The following is a 16,749-nucleotide window of genomic DNA, read 5'->3' on the forward strand; positions in this document are numbered from 1 at the left end:
AGAATGTCATGATTCAATTTACGGTTACCTGTATGATCTGCTGCATGCACTTTTATCTCCTGAACTACGAGTCAAATAAATACGTTGTACCAATTCCTGGATGTCATATTATTGATGAAGAGGTCACTACACAGGTCTTTAAAAAGGGCACTTAGAGGTTATAAACTTGCTAAAAAACCGCTCCAACAGCATGTGATTCGGGTATTGCTTGTTAAAGCGCAGCAAACTGAAGGAAAAATATCAGATGCCTATCTAGCCCTGCCCCACTGTTTTTGAACCGGGACGACGCTGTTTTAGTTTTTCCATAGTGTTGGTAGAGCTCAGGGAGAGCAACCTTGTTGCTTCCGTTCCGGTAAAGGCGGATGTTGTGGTCCGGCTCCTTCCACGTGTGTGCTGTTATTTGTAGTTCGGGTGACTTGCAGAGATGGGGAAGATCAAGCATGTTCGCCAAAAGCTGCACGCTGCGGCCGTTCGACTAGCAGGGGAGCAACAGACGGGGGAAGATGCTTTGGGGAGCCAAGAGGAGCAGGAGCTCTCACAGGCGGCCCGACTGCGAGGTTCAGCTGGATGGACAGCGCCCCCGGGGGGGAAGGTAAGCGGGCTGGACTCTCGTAAAACAACGGGAAAAAAGGACTGTAGACATGAAAGACATACCCAAGCACTTGGATCAAGAAATATGAATGGGAGACCATTCACATCACTGAAAAAGAAAAACAAAAAACTGGAGTAGCCTGATTGCCATAGTTGACCAGCTTGTCAGTAGGCAGAGGATATATTAAATAATTAAGTATTTCGTCTGGCTTATAGGATGGCAATGTTGACAAATACGACATGCACAAAAAAGACAACGATTTTTAAGTCGTACACATTTGAAGCGAGTAAGACACAGAAGAGGAAAGATTATGGATAACCTAATGCTAGAGCAGCTAACGTGGACATACGAAGTTGGTCAGGAAGTTGGCATGACAAACTCAGAAATGAAAGGGGCATCAAGAAAACTTAGAAGTCTTGTAGCAATTATAAATTATCTGTGGCATGTCTTTTGTAAGTTTGTAAGATACAGTGTAGTGACTTCAGAGTATTTTTTTTACACATATGGAACACTTTCCAAAATGTTAATTAGGATGCTATCATAGAATGCTGCTGTTGGGCCTGATACAGGTTTCTTGATCAAGCATGTTTTTTTTTAAAAAAAAAAGGGAAATAATGCACGTGTTAGTATCAGTCCGGCGAACTGTCACTCACAGCCCTGCCAAGTATCGCATATCAGGGGTTAGACCAACGGTGTCCGCATCACCGCACTAAAATACATGATCATACATGCCAATAGACCCAATTCAGGCGGGAGACTCCACCTTTTTTAAGCACACAATGACTTTTTTCTGTCTCTTGCCTGAAATTGTCTCTCGTTCAATAGAAGTCAGTGGGGGAAATACATTTTTCTGATATATATATATATTATTTTTTTAAACCTTATTTTGCATTTATTATGTCAAACAAACATAGCATTCAAGTGCAGTTGCCATCCTGTGCTTCTACTGTTCCAGAAAATGAAAATCAATGCAGAGTAAGCAGCAGTACATATACCAAGTCTGTGACCTGTCACGACTGTACATTTATCAGGTCTTTACTTGGTAACCACGACTCCTGTATTCAGTAAACACTTCGTATACATTCATGTTTCCTGGTCTGAAACACTGTTAGAGTCGCCCTCCCGATTTCTTTTTCTTTTTTAAATCTTACACTTTCGTCTTCTGAAATGTTAGCATGTATGCATTATTCACACAGTTATAGCGCCCTGACCACCCCACGAGTCATGCTACATGTAAACAACAAACACGCCTGTAACAAACGTGCTGTCCAGATAGCGACTTTATCTCGCTTGTTTACGTTGCAGAAGTACCGTATGGGAGCATCCAGTCTTTGTCGTGTGGCCATTTTTGTATTTCCATGGCAGTCTGTAGCAGCTCACTGTGATTGGCTCTGTCCCTCTGCTCACATTTCTTGCATGTAGCGGTCTAGTTATGTTGCTTCAGGTTTACATTTAATATAGTTCCTGGTTGGGCTGCAGAGTAGGACTGCAGTGAAAGATGCACCGGTGAAGGTGGTGGCAGAAACTGTCAGAAGTAAGGGACCAGTAGTGGTACGTGAGGATTGCCACCGCTATTTGGGTCGGATGTTTTCTGATTTTCTTTCATGACAGGCGCCTAATTAAGCGTTAAATATGAATGGTGTACGGCACTCACCGCACTCTTCTTATTGACACCTTCACAAAACATGATTTGTTATGGGCACTTCAAAAGCCCTGGTAGAGCTAATATAATACAAACAGTCATTCAGTGAACCTCATATCTTTGTGCCTGACTTTGGAACTGTAGGATGCCAGGTTTAGGTCTTGGCATCGAGATCAACATCCTGTGATTCTGGGCAAATCAATTAATCTGCCCATGCTTGAAAAATCAATGTGGTCTTGTGCATTATAACTGGTGCTCATGTAAAGAACAGCCCATTTTGGGCCATTCTTAATGTGGGTCTCTGAGTCCACCTCTTCCCAGTTCAATCCTTCTATTATGCAGGCAAATCATGTCTGGAAAACAGGTAACCTTGTATGCCATTTAAAATTAACACATATTGTTAGGCCCTCACATTGCCAAGAGGATATGAATACTTAACAGTTCATGCTAAACCCTTCCTTACAAGACTGCTGTACTATATGTACAGAGACTGCAAAGGGGAAAGGGATAGTAGTCTGAGAAGTATTACTGGTACATAGTGAAAGCATTACCACAATGTCTTTCTTCCTTTTTCCGATAGTTACACTATGACAATATACCAAGCAGTGTAAAGTTTTTGATCAATACCCCATGCAGTCAGATGTTATGGAAAAATGATTATAAACCCCAATTCAGACAAGCAACTGCGCAATGACTCAAATGCAACAAACTGCCATCACTTTAAGTCTTATTTGGGATATGAAACAACCCCTTACAAGAGGTCAGTATTACCAGTGGTCAAAAAATTACCAAAGAACCAAAATGGCCAGACCGACAACTGAATGGACATCTATAGAGGGCAGGACACCTCTTAACAAGTGGAATATCGATATGGGACATAGATGGCCTGTGTAGGAAGCTGACTCTATACAGTGCACCAAAATGAGGTACACTGTGTAGAGAGTCAAGGCAAACCCCCAAAGGAATTACAGAGGGACAAATGACAACCTAAATGCTCTCTTTTAAGGTAGCGTGGGCGAGCAGTTAGGCATATCAGAGGGTAGTTCTAAGCATTTATTACACACACAAGGACAGTAAATGAGACCCATACTCAATAAAGAAATGCAACCCCAATTTTTTAAAATAATTCATACTTTAATATATATGTAGTTACCAAGATCATCGGAATCGAGTAAGTGGTTTTTGAGTAATTCATTTTTAAAGTTTTCAGAAATGGACTTTGCATTTTCTGGATCGGCCAATGTAATCGTATTGAGGAAAAATAGGTATTGCATCGGACACTTGACAGCAACTTACGGGACAGTTCTTCTTGACTTAAGGCGAGTATGGGGCAGGGTCCAAGGCCACACCAACAGACCACCTCAGGATGCTCTGGGGCGTCCGGGCGCAGAGATGTGTTACGGCATGGGGTGTCCAATTTACTTCGATTGGAGAACAGTCCGATTACAAAGAGGCTGCAAGCAGGGTCTGGGGCACCAGTCTAAGGGGAACCCATGGCAGTGCTCGACCCTTGAGATGCTTGGGCAGTTAGGGACACAGTTGGTGTACTTTTCCTTGGGCTGTGAGGCTCGGGTGCCACAGTGTCTTTTGGCAACAGGGTTCTGTGCTGGAGTCACTCGTGGGTAGAGGGGGCCTGCAGAAAAAGGCTGCAGGTGGCAACTGGAAGACCAGTCTGGACAAACCCAATTGTGGGATCAGCTCTTGTGGGTCTGTGGTCTCCATTGGTACCGTCACCTCGCTTGGACTTGGGATCTGGAGCACGGGTGCATAGGTGCTTTGAGGCGTCGGGTGGCTGAGGTCTCAGACTCACTCTTTGTCTTGGTTTCTGCTGCAGAGGGGCAAACAGGACAGCTGAGACACTCAAGATGTGTCTCAATGTCCCTGAAGTCCCTTGACATGTAGGTCACTTTTCCTTGTCATTGGTGTGCGGTCTGGGCTCAACAAGCCTTGGCTGCTGCAAGGGGTCCACGACCCCCGGGATTGATACTGTGTAAATCTAGTCGGCCCAGGCATCCTCACACTTGGAGGAAGGACGGATCAGACCTGTAGGAGTGCTGCTACCTCTTCCTGGGTGGCTGCTGCGTCTGTAGACTCCGCAGGTAGCTGGAAGAGGGAACGGGTCTTGCTTCTTTGATGCCTGCGGCTGCAGGGGATTAACTGCTCAACTCCAAGTGACTTCCTTTGGCAGATTGCATAGCACTGGCTGCCCTCTGTGTTTTTTAGGTCTGCACAGCGTCAGGACGAATCAGTTGCTCCACGAAGGTCGGGTGTAGCAGATAGGCGGATGGCTCTAAGTCAGCTGTGCTCCTCGGTTCTCAGGTCAGCAGTCTTCTTCTTCCACTGTCTTTTGTGTCTAATGAAATCTGAAGTTTTGGTATCAGGGGGTTCCCTAAATACTCAATTCAGGGGCATTAAGGGGAGTGAGGGGTATTAGCCAATGGGCTAGTTACCCCTGGGGTCACTGCGCCCCCTATATGACCACTTCCGGTGGGAGTAGACATAAGCCTGTCCCAGAATCCCTACGTTTGCCATCATAAAGATGGCCAACTCTGAAAGGTCGTGTTCATTTCAAGTAACCCACCTTAGGCGTTGTACTAGCCTGGGGGTGGGATCCCCTGACTAGCTAATTGGTACCAAAGGGCTCTGGACACATGGGGTTGGCTACCTCTCCTGTGAGGGAATCCATCCCTGATTTCAAAGGTGGTGGCTTCTTTGAAACTCCCCTGCCTTGGAATGCTAATCATCAGATCATCCTGTGGGAGGGAGTGTTAACACCCTCTTCCCGAGCAGGCTTTGTTTCTGACCTCCTGAGAGCAAAGGCCCTCATCTTTGGGGGTCAGATACTCATCCGGCACCCAGTTGGCTAGAATCAGGCAGTCAACACACCAGAGACTGGTAGGTTTTTAAGGGGCACCTCTAAGGTGCCATCTGTGTGCATGTATTAATTAATAAATCCAACACTGGCATCAGTGTGGGTTCATTAATACGAGATGTTTAATACCAAACATCCCTACTTTCAGTGAAGGCATCATGTAACTGGGAAACTCGTTTTCGCCAGTGTCCAGTACATGCTTTTAAAATGGCTACCCCGATCACTTGCAATATCTAGTTATAGAACTTGACATAACAGGGGCACATCTGCTAATGCAGATATGTCCTCACATAAAATATAATGCACCCTGCCTCTGGGCTCAAAGACCTGCTGTAAGCATGACTTACATATATTAGATGCAGTGACTTTGGCAAGACAACAGGAGTGTGTCATGTTGTGTTTTCACTCATGGTTTGCACCATGTAAAGCAGCCTGCAAGGGCAGTCAGTGTGGAATGGATGTGGGTCCATTAGGGTGGCTGCAGCCTGTAGGGACCCTCTTTACTACCCATGCCCTAGGTACCTGGAGTGCCATTTACGGGGGTGCTAAAGTCCTTAGGCAATTGTAGCACAATTAGACTTTACCTTTAGCAGGCCTCGGTGCACTGTCGGAGTCGAAGATCAGCATCGAGTAGCTACAAAGGGGGCAATAAGTGGGTGGATAAATGCAAGACAAACCCAGTTCACTACAGTCAGGGAGGCAACCAATGACATACATTGCATATTAATGCTAGTTCACATCAAAAAAGACAAGACGAAATGCAAAGGAACTAAAAACAACAGCAAGTGCTGACACAGTATAAAAAAATACGCTAAAGCATAAGAGTATAAGTAATCCTGCCCTGAGGAAAGTGACCGAGGTCAAACATCCAATCCAGAATGGTTAATATCCCCCAGTGAATAAGCAAGTCAAAACTCTATCTCTACATGCATTGAGGAGCCTAAATACCCCTTGTGTGTAACTGGAAACAGAGCTGAATCCTGGTTGGCGCAGTAGGGAATTAGTCTATTTATTGTGCCACGTGGTCCCATCCTGTGACTGAAAAAGCACTTAAACTATGCAAGTCATTAATAATAATACACACAATAAAGGAGTGTCATCCATCTGCCTGTAGAAAGTCACTTTTAGCTACACTGAAATCAAGGACATTTCACACATAAGCAAATTGATAACTTGGCAGCTATGCACTCTTGAGGGGTTACGCTAATGTAAGTGGGGCAATTTCCCACCATCACTGCAATAACACGAACTGTTACTCAAAAAATTGTCATTTCCAAACTGAGCAACGACAGTGTTCCTTTCCATTGACAAGTCAATTTACAGACCGACATCTCGCATCAAATGTTAAAGCAGCTTTGCAGAGCAGACCCCTGGATTTACACAGTGGCTGAAAAGAGGTCATCACGTTGTGGTTCTGAGTCAACATTAAGATGATCCCTTCTGTTTGATGTGCTGTAATAGGTTGCCCATGAGTCAGATAAGCAGACTCAAACATACTATGCGCATTCTGGCACCGAGATTGCACTCATATCTGATGCTTTGCATGAACGTAGCACATGAATATGAGGCTGACCGCATGGGAGATTCATTCACAGTGAAAGAGGTGAGAGTAGAGCGCCAACATTCTTTGGCAATAACATAAAGGTAATGAATGAAATGTTTGAAGGATATCAAATACCTCACAGAAACGTGTAACCGACTATCTGCAGAATTTTCAATTTCTGTGGGTAGAAGAGCTGGGGTGCACAGATTAAACTTTATTTATAAATAATGACTTGGTGAATCAAGTGTCATTACTTCCACTCTCCAGCTGCAGTGCCTGAAACAACTTCAGTCTGGAGCGGTCATTTTTTTATGCCCCTTTCAACACTTATTTTGGGAAAAAATGTAATTTATTCAAATGAATGTTGTTGCACTGATATTAGCGCTTAGCTCACAGTAAAGTGTCACCTAAACTGGCTCACATAGAAAGGTCACACATAAGTGCACTGTAAACCTGGATGTGCCATGAGTAAGCAAGCTGACCCCATTTGCAGTTTTGTTTTATAGTTGGGCAAACATGAGTCTTATTTATAATGAACCCTTTTTGACAGAGTATAGGCTGGAACCTTCGTCAGTTGCTGTGTGTTGTAAACGAATGTTACCAACAATATTAATGTTGTTAGCTGACCATTAATATTGTTGGTAAATGTTCCTGGATGTTTCCGTGGTTCACCTCCATTTCCCGGTCTGGAATAGCTGAAGAGTTTCTGGCATTGTGTGACATTTTTCTATAGATTGGTGGGTAGGTATTTAGGCTGTTGACAGTAGATGTAGGTTAGTTCAGAACCAGAGAAGGCTGGACCGCGATCCTATATTCGGTTGAGGGCGAACCAGAATTTAGCCTTTCGATTCCTAATGTCTTGCTTTCGTGCTACAGCCAGCTATTAGGTTGTTGCACCAATTATAAAGATCTGCTGGTCAGCGCCGTCCCCGTGTTGTCGGGGGGGCTATTGGCAACTCCTTGGTGCACGCACTTGAGGTGGCTTCCAAACCCTCACAAGGAAGAAGCTCCTGGCTGATACGTGTGACCAGGACGGGGAATGCGACTCAGTCCGAGATGCGCGATATAGCGTGTTCGGCTGGACTAGGCTTCAGTTCAGCAGGACGCGCTATATCGGGCAACAACCTAATAGCTGGCTGTATCCTTTTATTCCACTTACCAGATGTGGTACGGTGGCCATACTCACTTGTTAACATCTTTTTTTCACACTTCACTTGGTTCTGAAGAAAGCCTTGTCGTCACTACGGAGGTAATTTCAGGCAGAAACATGTCGACCACTTAACCACCTAGAGACCATGACCGGTTGAATCTTCCTGCCAAAGCAAACCCACCTTTTTAATCCTGACTCTTCGATGTCCCAATAAAGTTTTTCTTCAACATACCATGTAGTTAGTTTTAAGTTCACCTGCACTATCCACACTTACTCCCTCCAGGCCCGGCTAATCCGAAGGTTTTAGAATACCTCCCAACTACGTTGAAAACATCCCTGAGCTCCTCCCTCACAGTGAGGGGGTTGTAGCCAGCAGTGCGAGGAGATCTCCGATGATGAAGCATGCCACCAACGGGTGGGTGAGGGAAATCGTCCTATAAAAAGGGACACCCCGCACTCTGCCGTTTCAATCTTGACCCTGGGTGCTTGTTTGTGGTGCCATATTTGATTTGAGGGGAGACGCCTCCTGCCGGTCTTTAAACCTCCTCAGGCTTTTTTTGTGTGTATCATTGAAGTATGACTGATAAGAGGGAATAGCGCTACAGAATATGGCAATGAGGTTTTTACTGAGGAGTTACAAATGTTTATTTTTGATGTGGAAACAGCACCAGGTCCTCACAGCATTGCTGAGTTGAGATGGGGATATTCTTTGATGGTTCTTGGTTGGTAACTTACCCAAACATGTTTATGTTTTTTCATTTGGCAGCTCATTCCAGACTGGGGTGCTCGCCATCAAGACTCATGGTTTTTTGCAAAGCTTTTAACTTCTGTCAATTCTTTGTACAGGGCTTGACATTTCAAATGTTAAGTTGCAGTAGATTATTATTAGCAGTACTCCTGGTCAATACTTCTTTTCCCAGTTTGTTGAATTCTGCCTTTTGAGGTAGCTGAGTCATCAGACCAAGATGGGCTTTTGCTTTATCCATTTTCGTTTATCTGGGAACTTCACAGGGCTTGAGAGGCGGAGGACAGTGAGTGGATGGTCTAACTGAATCTGTAGTTGTATCACAATGTTGGCTTGTGTGATGTACGTGACCGCCTAATGGAGTACCTTAAATGCAGTGTGTTTGGGCCTCTAAAGCAGCTTGAAACGTAGCACATTTTTGTTTTCAGTCAGTTCAGCTGGTGGACAGTTGTGATTTCTGTCTGCTCACATGTTGAGGTCTCCTTTTGCTAGAATGTTTTGTATTAAAGGCAGCAGGTACAAGGCTGCTTTGAGCAACTTGGATAAGTATTTCGGGTCAGATCCTAAAATTATTTTCTGTAGGTAAAACTATACTGTGTGCTTTGGCAGTCATTTCAATTCTTGTTTTCTATAAAATAATCATAGGTATGTGGCACAGTAATTAAGTACCTGCATCGCATAGATGCTAGATGCCATATATCCTGCTCTGGCCTTTCCTTTTACCAATCATGGTTACCAGAGTGTTAGCCAAATTGATGCAACAGAAGCAAACAAAGACTACAACTCACAGTTCGATAAACAAAAGAGCAGCGTTAGATCATGGTTTTTGGCACATATGCAGCAATCCAAGAATTATAGTTAAACTTGAATCGGAATCCATTTACTTCATCAGGATTAATTTCACTCCGCTTACCTCAAGGTGCACCAAGGTAAAACCAGGTAGAGACATAAAATGTAGTGTAGTGTAGCATAAGTAGATCAATTTCAGGAAAACAACCAAATGAGAAAAACTCTCCCTCCTTCTCAGACTCCCTCTTTTCCTCTCAATCACCCTCTTTTCCTCTCAATCTCCCCCTTTTCCTCTCACTCTCCCCCCTCCTCTCCAACCCCCGTGGATGCCAGAGAGGAGGGGAAAAGGGCTTTGTTAGGTTAAGGGTTAAAAAGAGACATTCAAAGCTAACAGTGACAGCTAATCGTGTCCACTTAGTTAGGTTAGCCATTTGTTGTTCTGCTCTACGTCCAAGATGGTCTACAGATTTTTCTATTATATTTTGTTGGGTACTTTCATTATTAAACATGATCAAGGAAAGAGTCCCTTTTTTAGGTCTCGCCTAGGCAGGGCATGCGCTGCCTCGTTGAGACATGCAGTATATGCTTTAGTGAGGGAGTCTCGGCCTCCGTTTTTCAAGTTGTTTTTGAGTGTATCTTTCAAAATGTACTACTTGCTATTGGGTAAGGGTGTTTTATGTCCCTCCTTTTTCCCTGTTAGGCATGCCTACGGCTATTGGTCCCTATATTTGTATTAGTGCTTTTTTGGGGGGGTCTGTTGTTTTTCAGGGATCTCTTTTTTAAATGTGACTTGCTTTTTTTTTTTTTTTTTTACTTTGAGGCAAGCTTGTTTCAGTTTCGCATTTTACGCAAGGCAATTTCTTCCCGTGTTTTATTTAATAAATTAACATTTTGGTGGCCGCGCTTGTATGCCAAACCCTTTGCCGCTCCCACCATTCATGGTTTTCTAAATCAGCGCGACGCCCGCTTTATGGACTTCCCACTATAACTTTTGGATATGCTCCTTCCCCTTCCGTGCCAACGCTTCCTCTATGCTCCATTGTTCCCCCTCCGTCCCCCATCCATGCCCTTCCTTCTTCTGGAAACATCAGGTACATACCGGCCCGGGGACCTGTCCGCTATCCGGGTGACCGAGCAACTGCTGAAGGCAGACGAAGAACCTCGCACACCAGTAAGGAAGACGGCCCTGTTCACATATGTAGAATGTGGGGGGGAGTCCCTGGAACACTTCAAGCAGCATGTGTTGCTGAATACTGTGACTAAGCTTTTAGCATAAACTGCTGTGTCACCGGTCAAAGGCGAGCTGAAGAGAGCTCACCTCTAAATGTTTACACAGCAGTTTCTGCTTAAAGCTTCATACCTGTGTTCAGCAACACACTCTGCCAGTCACAGCTTGTGTTGCTTCAGACGTGAGCAGCACAGCTCCAGGATTTGTGTGTTCTTGTTGGAACTGGTGGTCATATACAGCGCTCCGATTCCTTTGGGTCGAATTTACACTGTATTAAACTGCAGAAAAAATATGCAGAAACTGCAGTTACGTCATCATGAGCAGAGTTTTTATTTTAGAGGCGAGCTGAAGAGAGCTCACCTCTGACTGTTTACACAGCAGTTTCTGCTTAAAGCTTCATGACATTGTTCAGCAACACTGCCAGTCACAGCTTGTGTTGCTTCAGACGTGAACAGCACAGTTCTGGGATTTGTGAGTCCTTGTTGTAACTGGTGCATATGTACAGCGCTCCAATATGTTCAAGTCTAGTTTGTGTTATATAAAACTGCAGAAAAAATGATGCATAAAACTGCAGTTATGTCCTCATGAGCAGTCTTTTTATTTTAATTATTATTTACTTCAATATATGTTCCGCACTTCGTCCATGCAGACGTCTACTGCGCCCCTCTTGGTCTGGTGGAAAGGTGGGATACCACCAGACCAAGCCTGCGACAGAATGCAGACCGAATTGGAAGTGTGTCTGCTGTGTGTACATAATCCGCAATTTACAGACTCTCTTAGAATAATGGCAAGTTCTTAAACTCTATGCACACATTTAATCAAAAGGTGCACGCAGTTTGTCCTTTTGTCTCTTTGGGTTAGATGTACATTTTGAAGACTGTTTTGAGCCTCGTGCTTGCTTATTATTTATTTCCTGCAAGCATTTCGGTGTTGTTTAGCTTCGGCTTCCAGCCATTGCCCCATCACCACCTACCACCTATCCAGTTCATTTAATCTCCCGGCTCCGCTCATTAACACTTATTGCTGCCACTCGTGTGAAATCTGTGCATTGGATAATAAGCAGAGCCCCAAAATAAACCTTCTTAAAAATATGATGAAAATTGGCAAGCCCACCATTAACATTTCAGGCACTCACTACTCAGTTCATTTCTAAAAGTATTGAAATGTTCAGGTGAAGAAAATAACCGCTTGTCTATTTTTTCATTACCAAGCATTGTGGTTATATGCTTATGTTTTAGTGTGCTTTGTGTTGGAGCTTGTGCAAACCTTTTACTGCTTTTCTGTTGCTTAAATGATCCAAAGTAACGCAGAAGACGGAAGGATAAAGTGGTGAATGACTAAATACTTTTAAGGTCCCAAAAGCGAGACCGATTCCATTGCAAATGCTTGTTATATCCAATGCAGGGCTTTGTGCTCTGTGAATATTGTGATTTCATTGGTTGCTGTTGTGGGACCATCAACAAGCACCACGTTTTAATTAATTAATCCTTTAATGTGTTCCTTTGCTTTTATCAAATCATATATCCTGCCATATCTGCCCTTAGAAGTCAGCCAATTTCAATTTAATTTGTATAAAACTCCACTTGCTCATAGGATTCATGCCTTGGATCCTGTGTTAACAAAGTGGCTCTCCTATACTGATTTATTTCTCCCTATCCAGTCTGTGTCTCTTGTTTCTCTCCTTTTCTCTAGTGAAGTTTGGTGGATTCGGTTCCTTCCAGAACTACTTAAAACTAGAGCTGGAAGATGAATCTTTCAGCATTTACCGCAGTACCCACAGAGTTTTCCTTTGCAGCAGCAAAAAAGTCCCATTTTGATGATGGGAGAAGCGCACAAAATTTGTACAAATGACCACAGCTGTAAAATTAACAAAGATGTTGTGAGAGCCGGTGCTACGTATTAGAGGAGCTACCTAGGAGATCTGAGATAATCTCTTAGGGATTGGTAGGGTAGGCTTTGAAGGATGGTGGCAGTACAGGGGGAGAGTACAGGCAAATCTTGCACCAGTCAAACGAGCTGGGTTTGGAAGGCTGTGTTCGTGGCAGTCCCCCTAAAACTATTCAAACTTTGGTAGTGCGGCAACTTTAAAATAATTTAAGGTCCGGCTTCCAACACAGGAAGTTTGTTTCTTCAATAGGATATTCCTGTTAGAGGAAATTATGTAAGCAGTGACACAACATGATGTCCTATTTTGATAAGTAGTTGAAGCAAGGTAAAGCGAAGCGAGATTTAGAAAAACTGTGGAAGAGTTAGCAGAGTTAGCAGATGTACCATGGGCGAAGGAAGTCACAGGGAAATTAAAACTGGCTATAATTGCTGCGGGTGTGTTCGCCTGTGGGTTGGTGCTTGTGTGAGTGTGCCTAGCATGCTGTCCTTTCAGCCTGGCAGTGATATTCCCAGGTAAAAATGAACACCTGGCATTTTGGGCTCTCTGTGGCATCTGCCATCCCTACCCCAATTTGGTTTTTTTTGTGGGATGATAGGGCCTGTTCTTGCATATTGTGGTTTTTAACCTGATGTCCTACCCTGGGAATGGTACGTCCCCTGGCATAATGCTGGGTATCTTTTTTATTTTTACAAGCATTATGGTATCCACCTAATACTATCCATTCTCTGCATATTGTGGGCACCTTTGGCATGAGGGTGCTCACCTCTCTCAATGTTGTGCATTCTTGGAATATTGTGGGAATGATTGGAATTATGCAGCCCATGACGTTTTGTAATGCTGAACCTAGCGTAATGATTGTCATTTATGGCATATTTTGGGTATCTTTGTATTTACTAATTTACAGTTTCATATATCATGGACTAAACCCAATGGTTGTCAAAATGCTTTATATAAAAACATTTTCAGAAACATAAGCACTTTAGTTTTGTTACATTATATTTTGTTACGTCCTGCCAAGTATCGCGCATCAGGCGTGACTCTAACGCATTTCAGTGTGCTGATCCGCATCACTGCACTGAAATGCATTGTCACGCATTTGCATAGTGTCCGAGTGTCAGCGAAGCACTGCCTAAAACGGTAATACTATGGAGTGTGGCAGCTAGCAGTGCGGCGCTACTCCTGCTGGCTTGGTGCTGTAGCTGAACTAGGATGAGTGCTGCTAGGCAGCTCACTGACTGCTACAATGTATCGTAATTATGTCCGCTGCACGGCTGGCAGCTCTCCCACTGTAGTGCGCAAAGGCTACTAACATCACAGCTAGGTGGGCCCCAGTGAGATAAAGCCACACCTGGCGCCGCCGGGTGATGTTGCATCCTGCTGCCGAAGGCAGGGAGTCTGTTTTGGAAGGAACAGTGAGCAGCGAGGGACTGGTTAACTGGTCAACGGACTTCGCAATCATGGCGCTCGCAGAATTGCCTTCCTCCCGTTCCGGGCTGTCAAAAATCGCCTGCATGCCAGTCAATCATTGCCTGGCATCACGTCAAGGAGCCAGTGACCGCTTTTGCAGCGGTCGCTCAGGACAGACTTCTGTCACTGGACAGCAGACTCCCCAAGGACAGTCTATGGCTCCAGGCAGCCGGAGCCTTCTTGACATGTTTTCAATTTCAGCGATCATGAAGGCCACTGCCAGGAGGCAGGCTGAAAACTGGCTTAGGCCTCCCACTCTCTGCTTCAAATGAACATGTCTCCTAAGGCTAGAGAATGTTCCGGGGGCCCACAATTGACTTCTAGACCAGAGTGACTCCTGGGTCTGGTATCCGTGACCTTTGCACAGTTTTGTCTCAGTGAGGTTCAGTAGTTGCAGAGATACCCAGCACTTGCTCCTACCTAAGAAAGGCCAAGATGTGCTTGGAGAAAATAACAGCCGCGGGACTCACTGAACAAACGAGGCGGTCGCCGCGGTGGCTCGTGGCCTGAGCCTTTCTCCCAGAGTCCACTGCAGACTCATGGTTGCCCCATGTCTCCAGTATTCTAATCCTCCGCACCTCACAGTGTCATTAACTGTCTAAAACCTCTTGCCATGGTCAACACTGCTAGCGCCGGTTTCCTCCGCTCTGCATTTCAGGGGCACCTCTGCAGGCACAGTGTCTTGGGCCACGTTATGGTGAAGTTATAAGGCTATGGGAAGACACACCAGAAGCAGATGTGGGAGAGCTCAAACGTCCAGCACAGTGGTATGTTTGTATGGCCCAAACCAAGGTGGCATCCTTTTCATTTAACACACAAAAGGCTTGGCAGTTCTGAGCAGCTGCAGTGCCTGCATACCCTATGTTACTAAGGACTGCAGTCACGGTTAATGCCTTTCCATTTCTGGTGCTTTGCAGCAGTTTTAGGCTATTAGAGTTTCTCGTTGCTCAAATGGATGATATAACTTGTGATATTTATATATTTCCCATGTCTTCATTGCTTGAGAGAAAGTGTCACTCGTAGTCGTTGAAATGTCACTCATAATTACACTGAAATTATGAAAATGTCACTCATAGCATTCTGAAACCTAAGCAGTTATGGTCATATTTCAAACCAAGCAGAGCCAGTTGCTCCGTGGTGATGTAAGCTTTACAAGCACTACCGGCGGACAGTCAAATGAGGGCGTTTAGACCGATAGTCTACGCCTTTGCATAGTGGTACAGCACATCACTGTAAAGCCATCACTAGTCCTGATTCAGGGGTTTAGTGTCGTACTTCTTGCATTTCTACAGTTCCAGGCAGTCTCTTGGCCATACTCCAAACAACAAGGGGCCCAAAGGGGATTCGGACTGGGTACAGGCTGCCCCCTACTCACTCAACTTCTCAAACCAATGTGCCTGCCCTTACAACAAGGTGAACTTTCCCTTTACTTCAGTTTTTTGAAACAATCAAAGTAGTGGGTGTATTTTACTCCTACTACTGCTTACAGTGTCTCATGTCACTCTGTCTTTACCTATGCATGTCTAAAAACACGTGTGTGTGTACCAATTAGTCCCTTGTGCTGTACTTCCCTGTTGCTCAACCCTTCTCTAGTGAAAAAAGGGGAGGGGGGGTTGGCAACGCCTCACGGGAGCAACCACCAGGGAGGATGTGTCAAACTGGTTCTCGCTTGACTCCCCACTATATCATCATCAGCAGTTGCCAACCTTGAAAATAAAGGGGATAAAAAACTGTGCTCAGAAAAGAAACTCTGTGTAGTGATGTGAATGACCCACCTAAGTGATAGGGCCTAACCTCCAACTTGTGAGTTATAGGACCTATTCAGTTAAGAAGAACTGGGCTCCACTAGCACTTTCCATTTTATTCTTTGCCGTGTGCCTGTTCTAATAAAAAACCAACATGTTTCATCGCCGCATTATACATTACCGGCGATTTCATCAGGGTTGTGTTAGGGTCAGCGTACTTCTTGCACGTATCATCGATTTTCTCCCTTTATTGTACCTGAATGCACATATAGAAAATAAAAAAGTAACACACACATCTACTGCAGTTCGGTCATCGTGACTTAAAATGGTATGCTCTAGCACCATTCCCAAAGAACCTTCTTATACATTACCAGGTAGCCTTATGTTGAGGTGCATACCAGGCTCCCGTAGAAGAAATTGCTGTTAGAAGAACCCCCTTTATCCATAAGGGGGTTTGCGTGTTCGCCCTTGGGTCGATATCTAAAACCGAGTAAGTTATAATTAGTTGCTCATTATTCCCCTCAGAAAGTGTTTTCGCCGATTATACTGTGCTCCTCCTGTTTCTCGGTCTAGCTACCCTTGCCACTGCAATTACCGGCTACGCTATCCCGTGCACACAGGTTTGTCAACTGCCCCTGCTGCCCGTTAGTTAACCCGAGCCCTATGTTACAGCCGCAATCGGCGGTCGATCCTCTCAAGTATACCAAGGTTATTACCCAGTTGAGCTAGTTTTTATTCTATTCCCTCTCGTGCCTACGGCGTATATTTCCTCCTTACCGCGTGTGCAAGCTGATGTGGCCTCCGCTCACCCTTCTCGCTCGCGCTCACCGTGCTGGCGTTTGTATTTTAAGCACGCCTCAAGTGGCGCTTCCTGATCACGTGGTTGTTACTTTGCGTGAAGGTGACGTGATGAGATGTGTTAGCGGATCGGCCATATTGGAAAGGGTCCCTAACTGTGGTGTGTATCACCTCTGTGCATATCATTCTATAGTTTGTAACTTAGGTCTGGCCCATTTTTATTTGGGGACGTATGTTTTATTGGTCCCTGTGGTAGACTGGATTATTTCTTTCATAACAGCGAATCTGAG

General features: G+C 44.6%; 1 protein-coding gene across 1 annotated transcript in view; it reads left to right on the forward strand.

Annotated features, from left to right (window-relative positions):
* The first annotated feature begins 323 nt into the window (after window positions 1-323).
* The window catches only part of SLX9 (SLX9 ribosome biogenesis factor), a 538,634-nt gene continuing 522,208 nt past the window's right edge, over window positions 324-16,749 (forward strand). The window contains exon 1 of the mRNA XM_078680551.1: window positions 324-592. Coding sequence (XP_078536677.1) covers window positions 425-592 — 168 coding nt within the window. The 5' untranslated portion in view covers window positions 324-424. The remainder of the gene's footprint in view (window positions 593-16,749) is intronic.

The sequence above is a fragment of the Lissotriton helveticus genome, chromosome 3_1 (assembly GCF_964261635.1).
Source record: "Lissotriton helveticus chromosome 3_1, aLisHel1.1, whole genome shotgun sequence".
Lineage (NCBI taxonomy): Eukaryota > Metazoa > Chordata > Amphibia > Caudata > Salamandridae > Lissotriton > Lissotriton helveticus.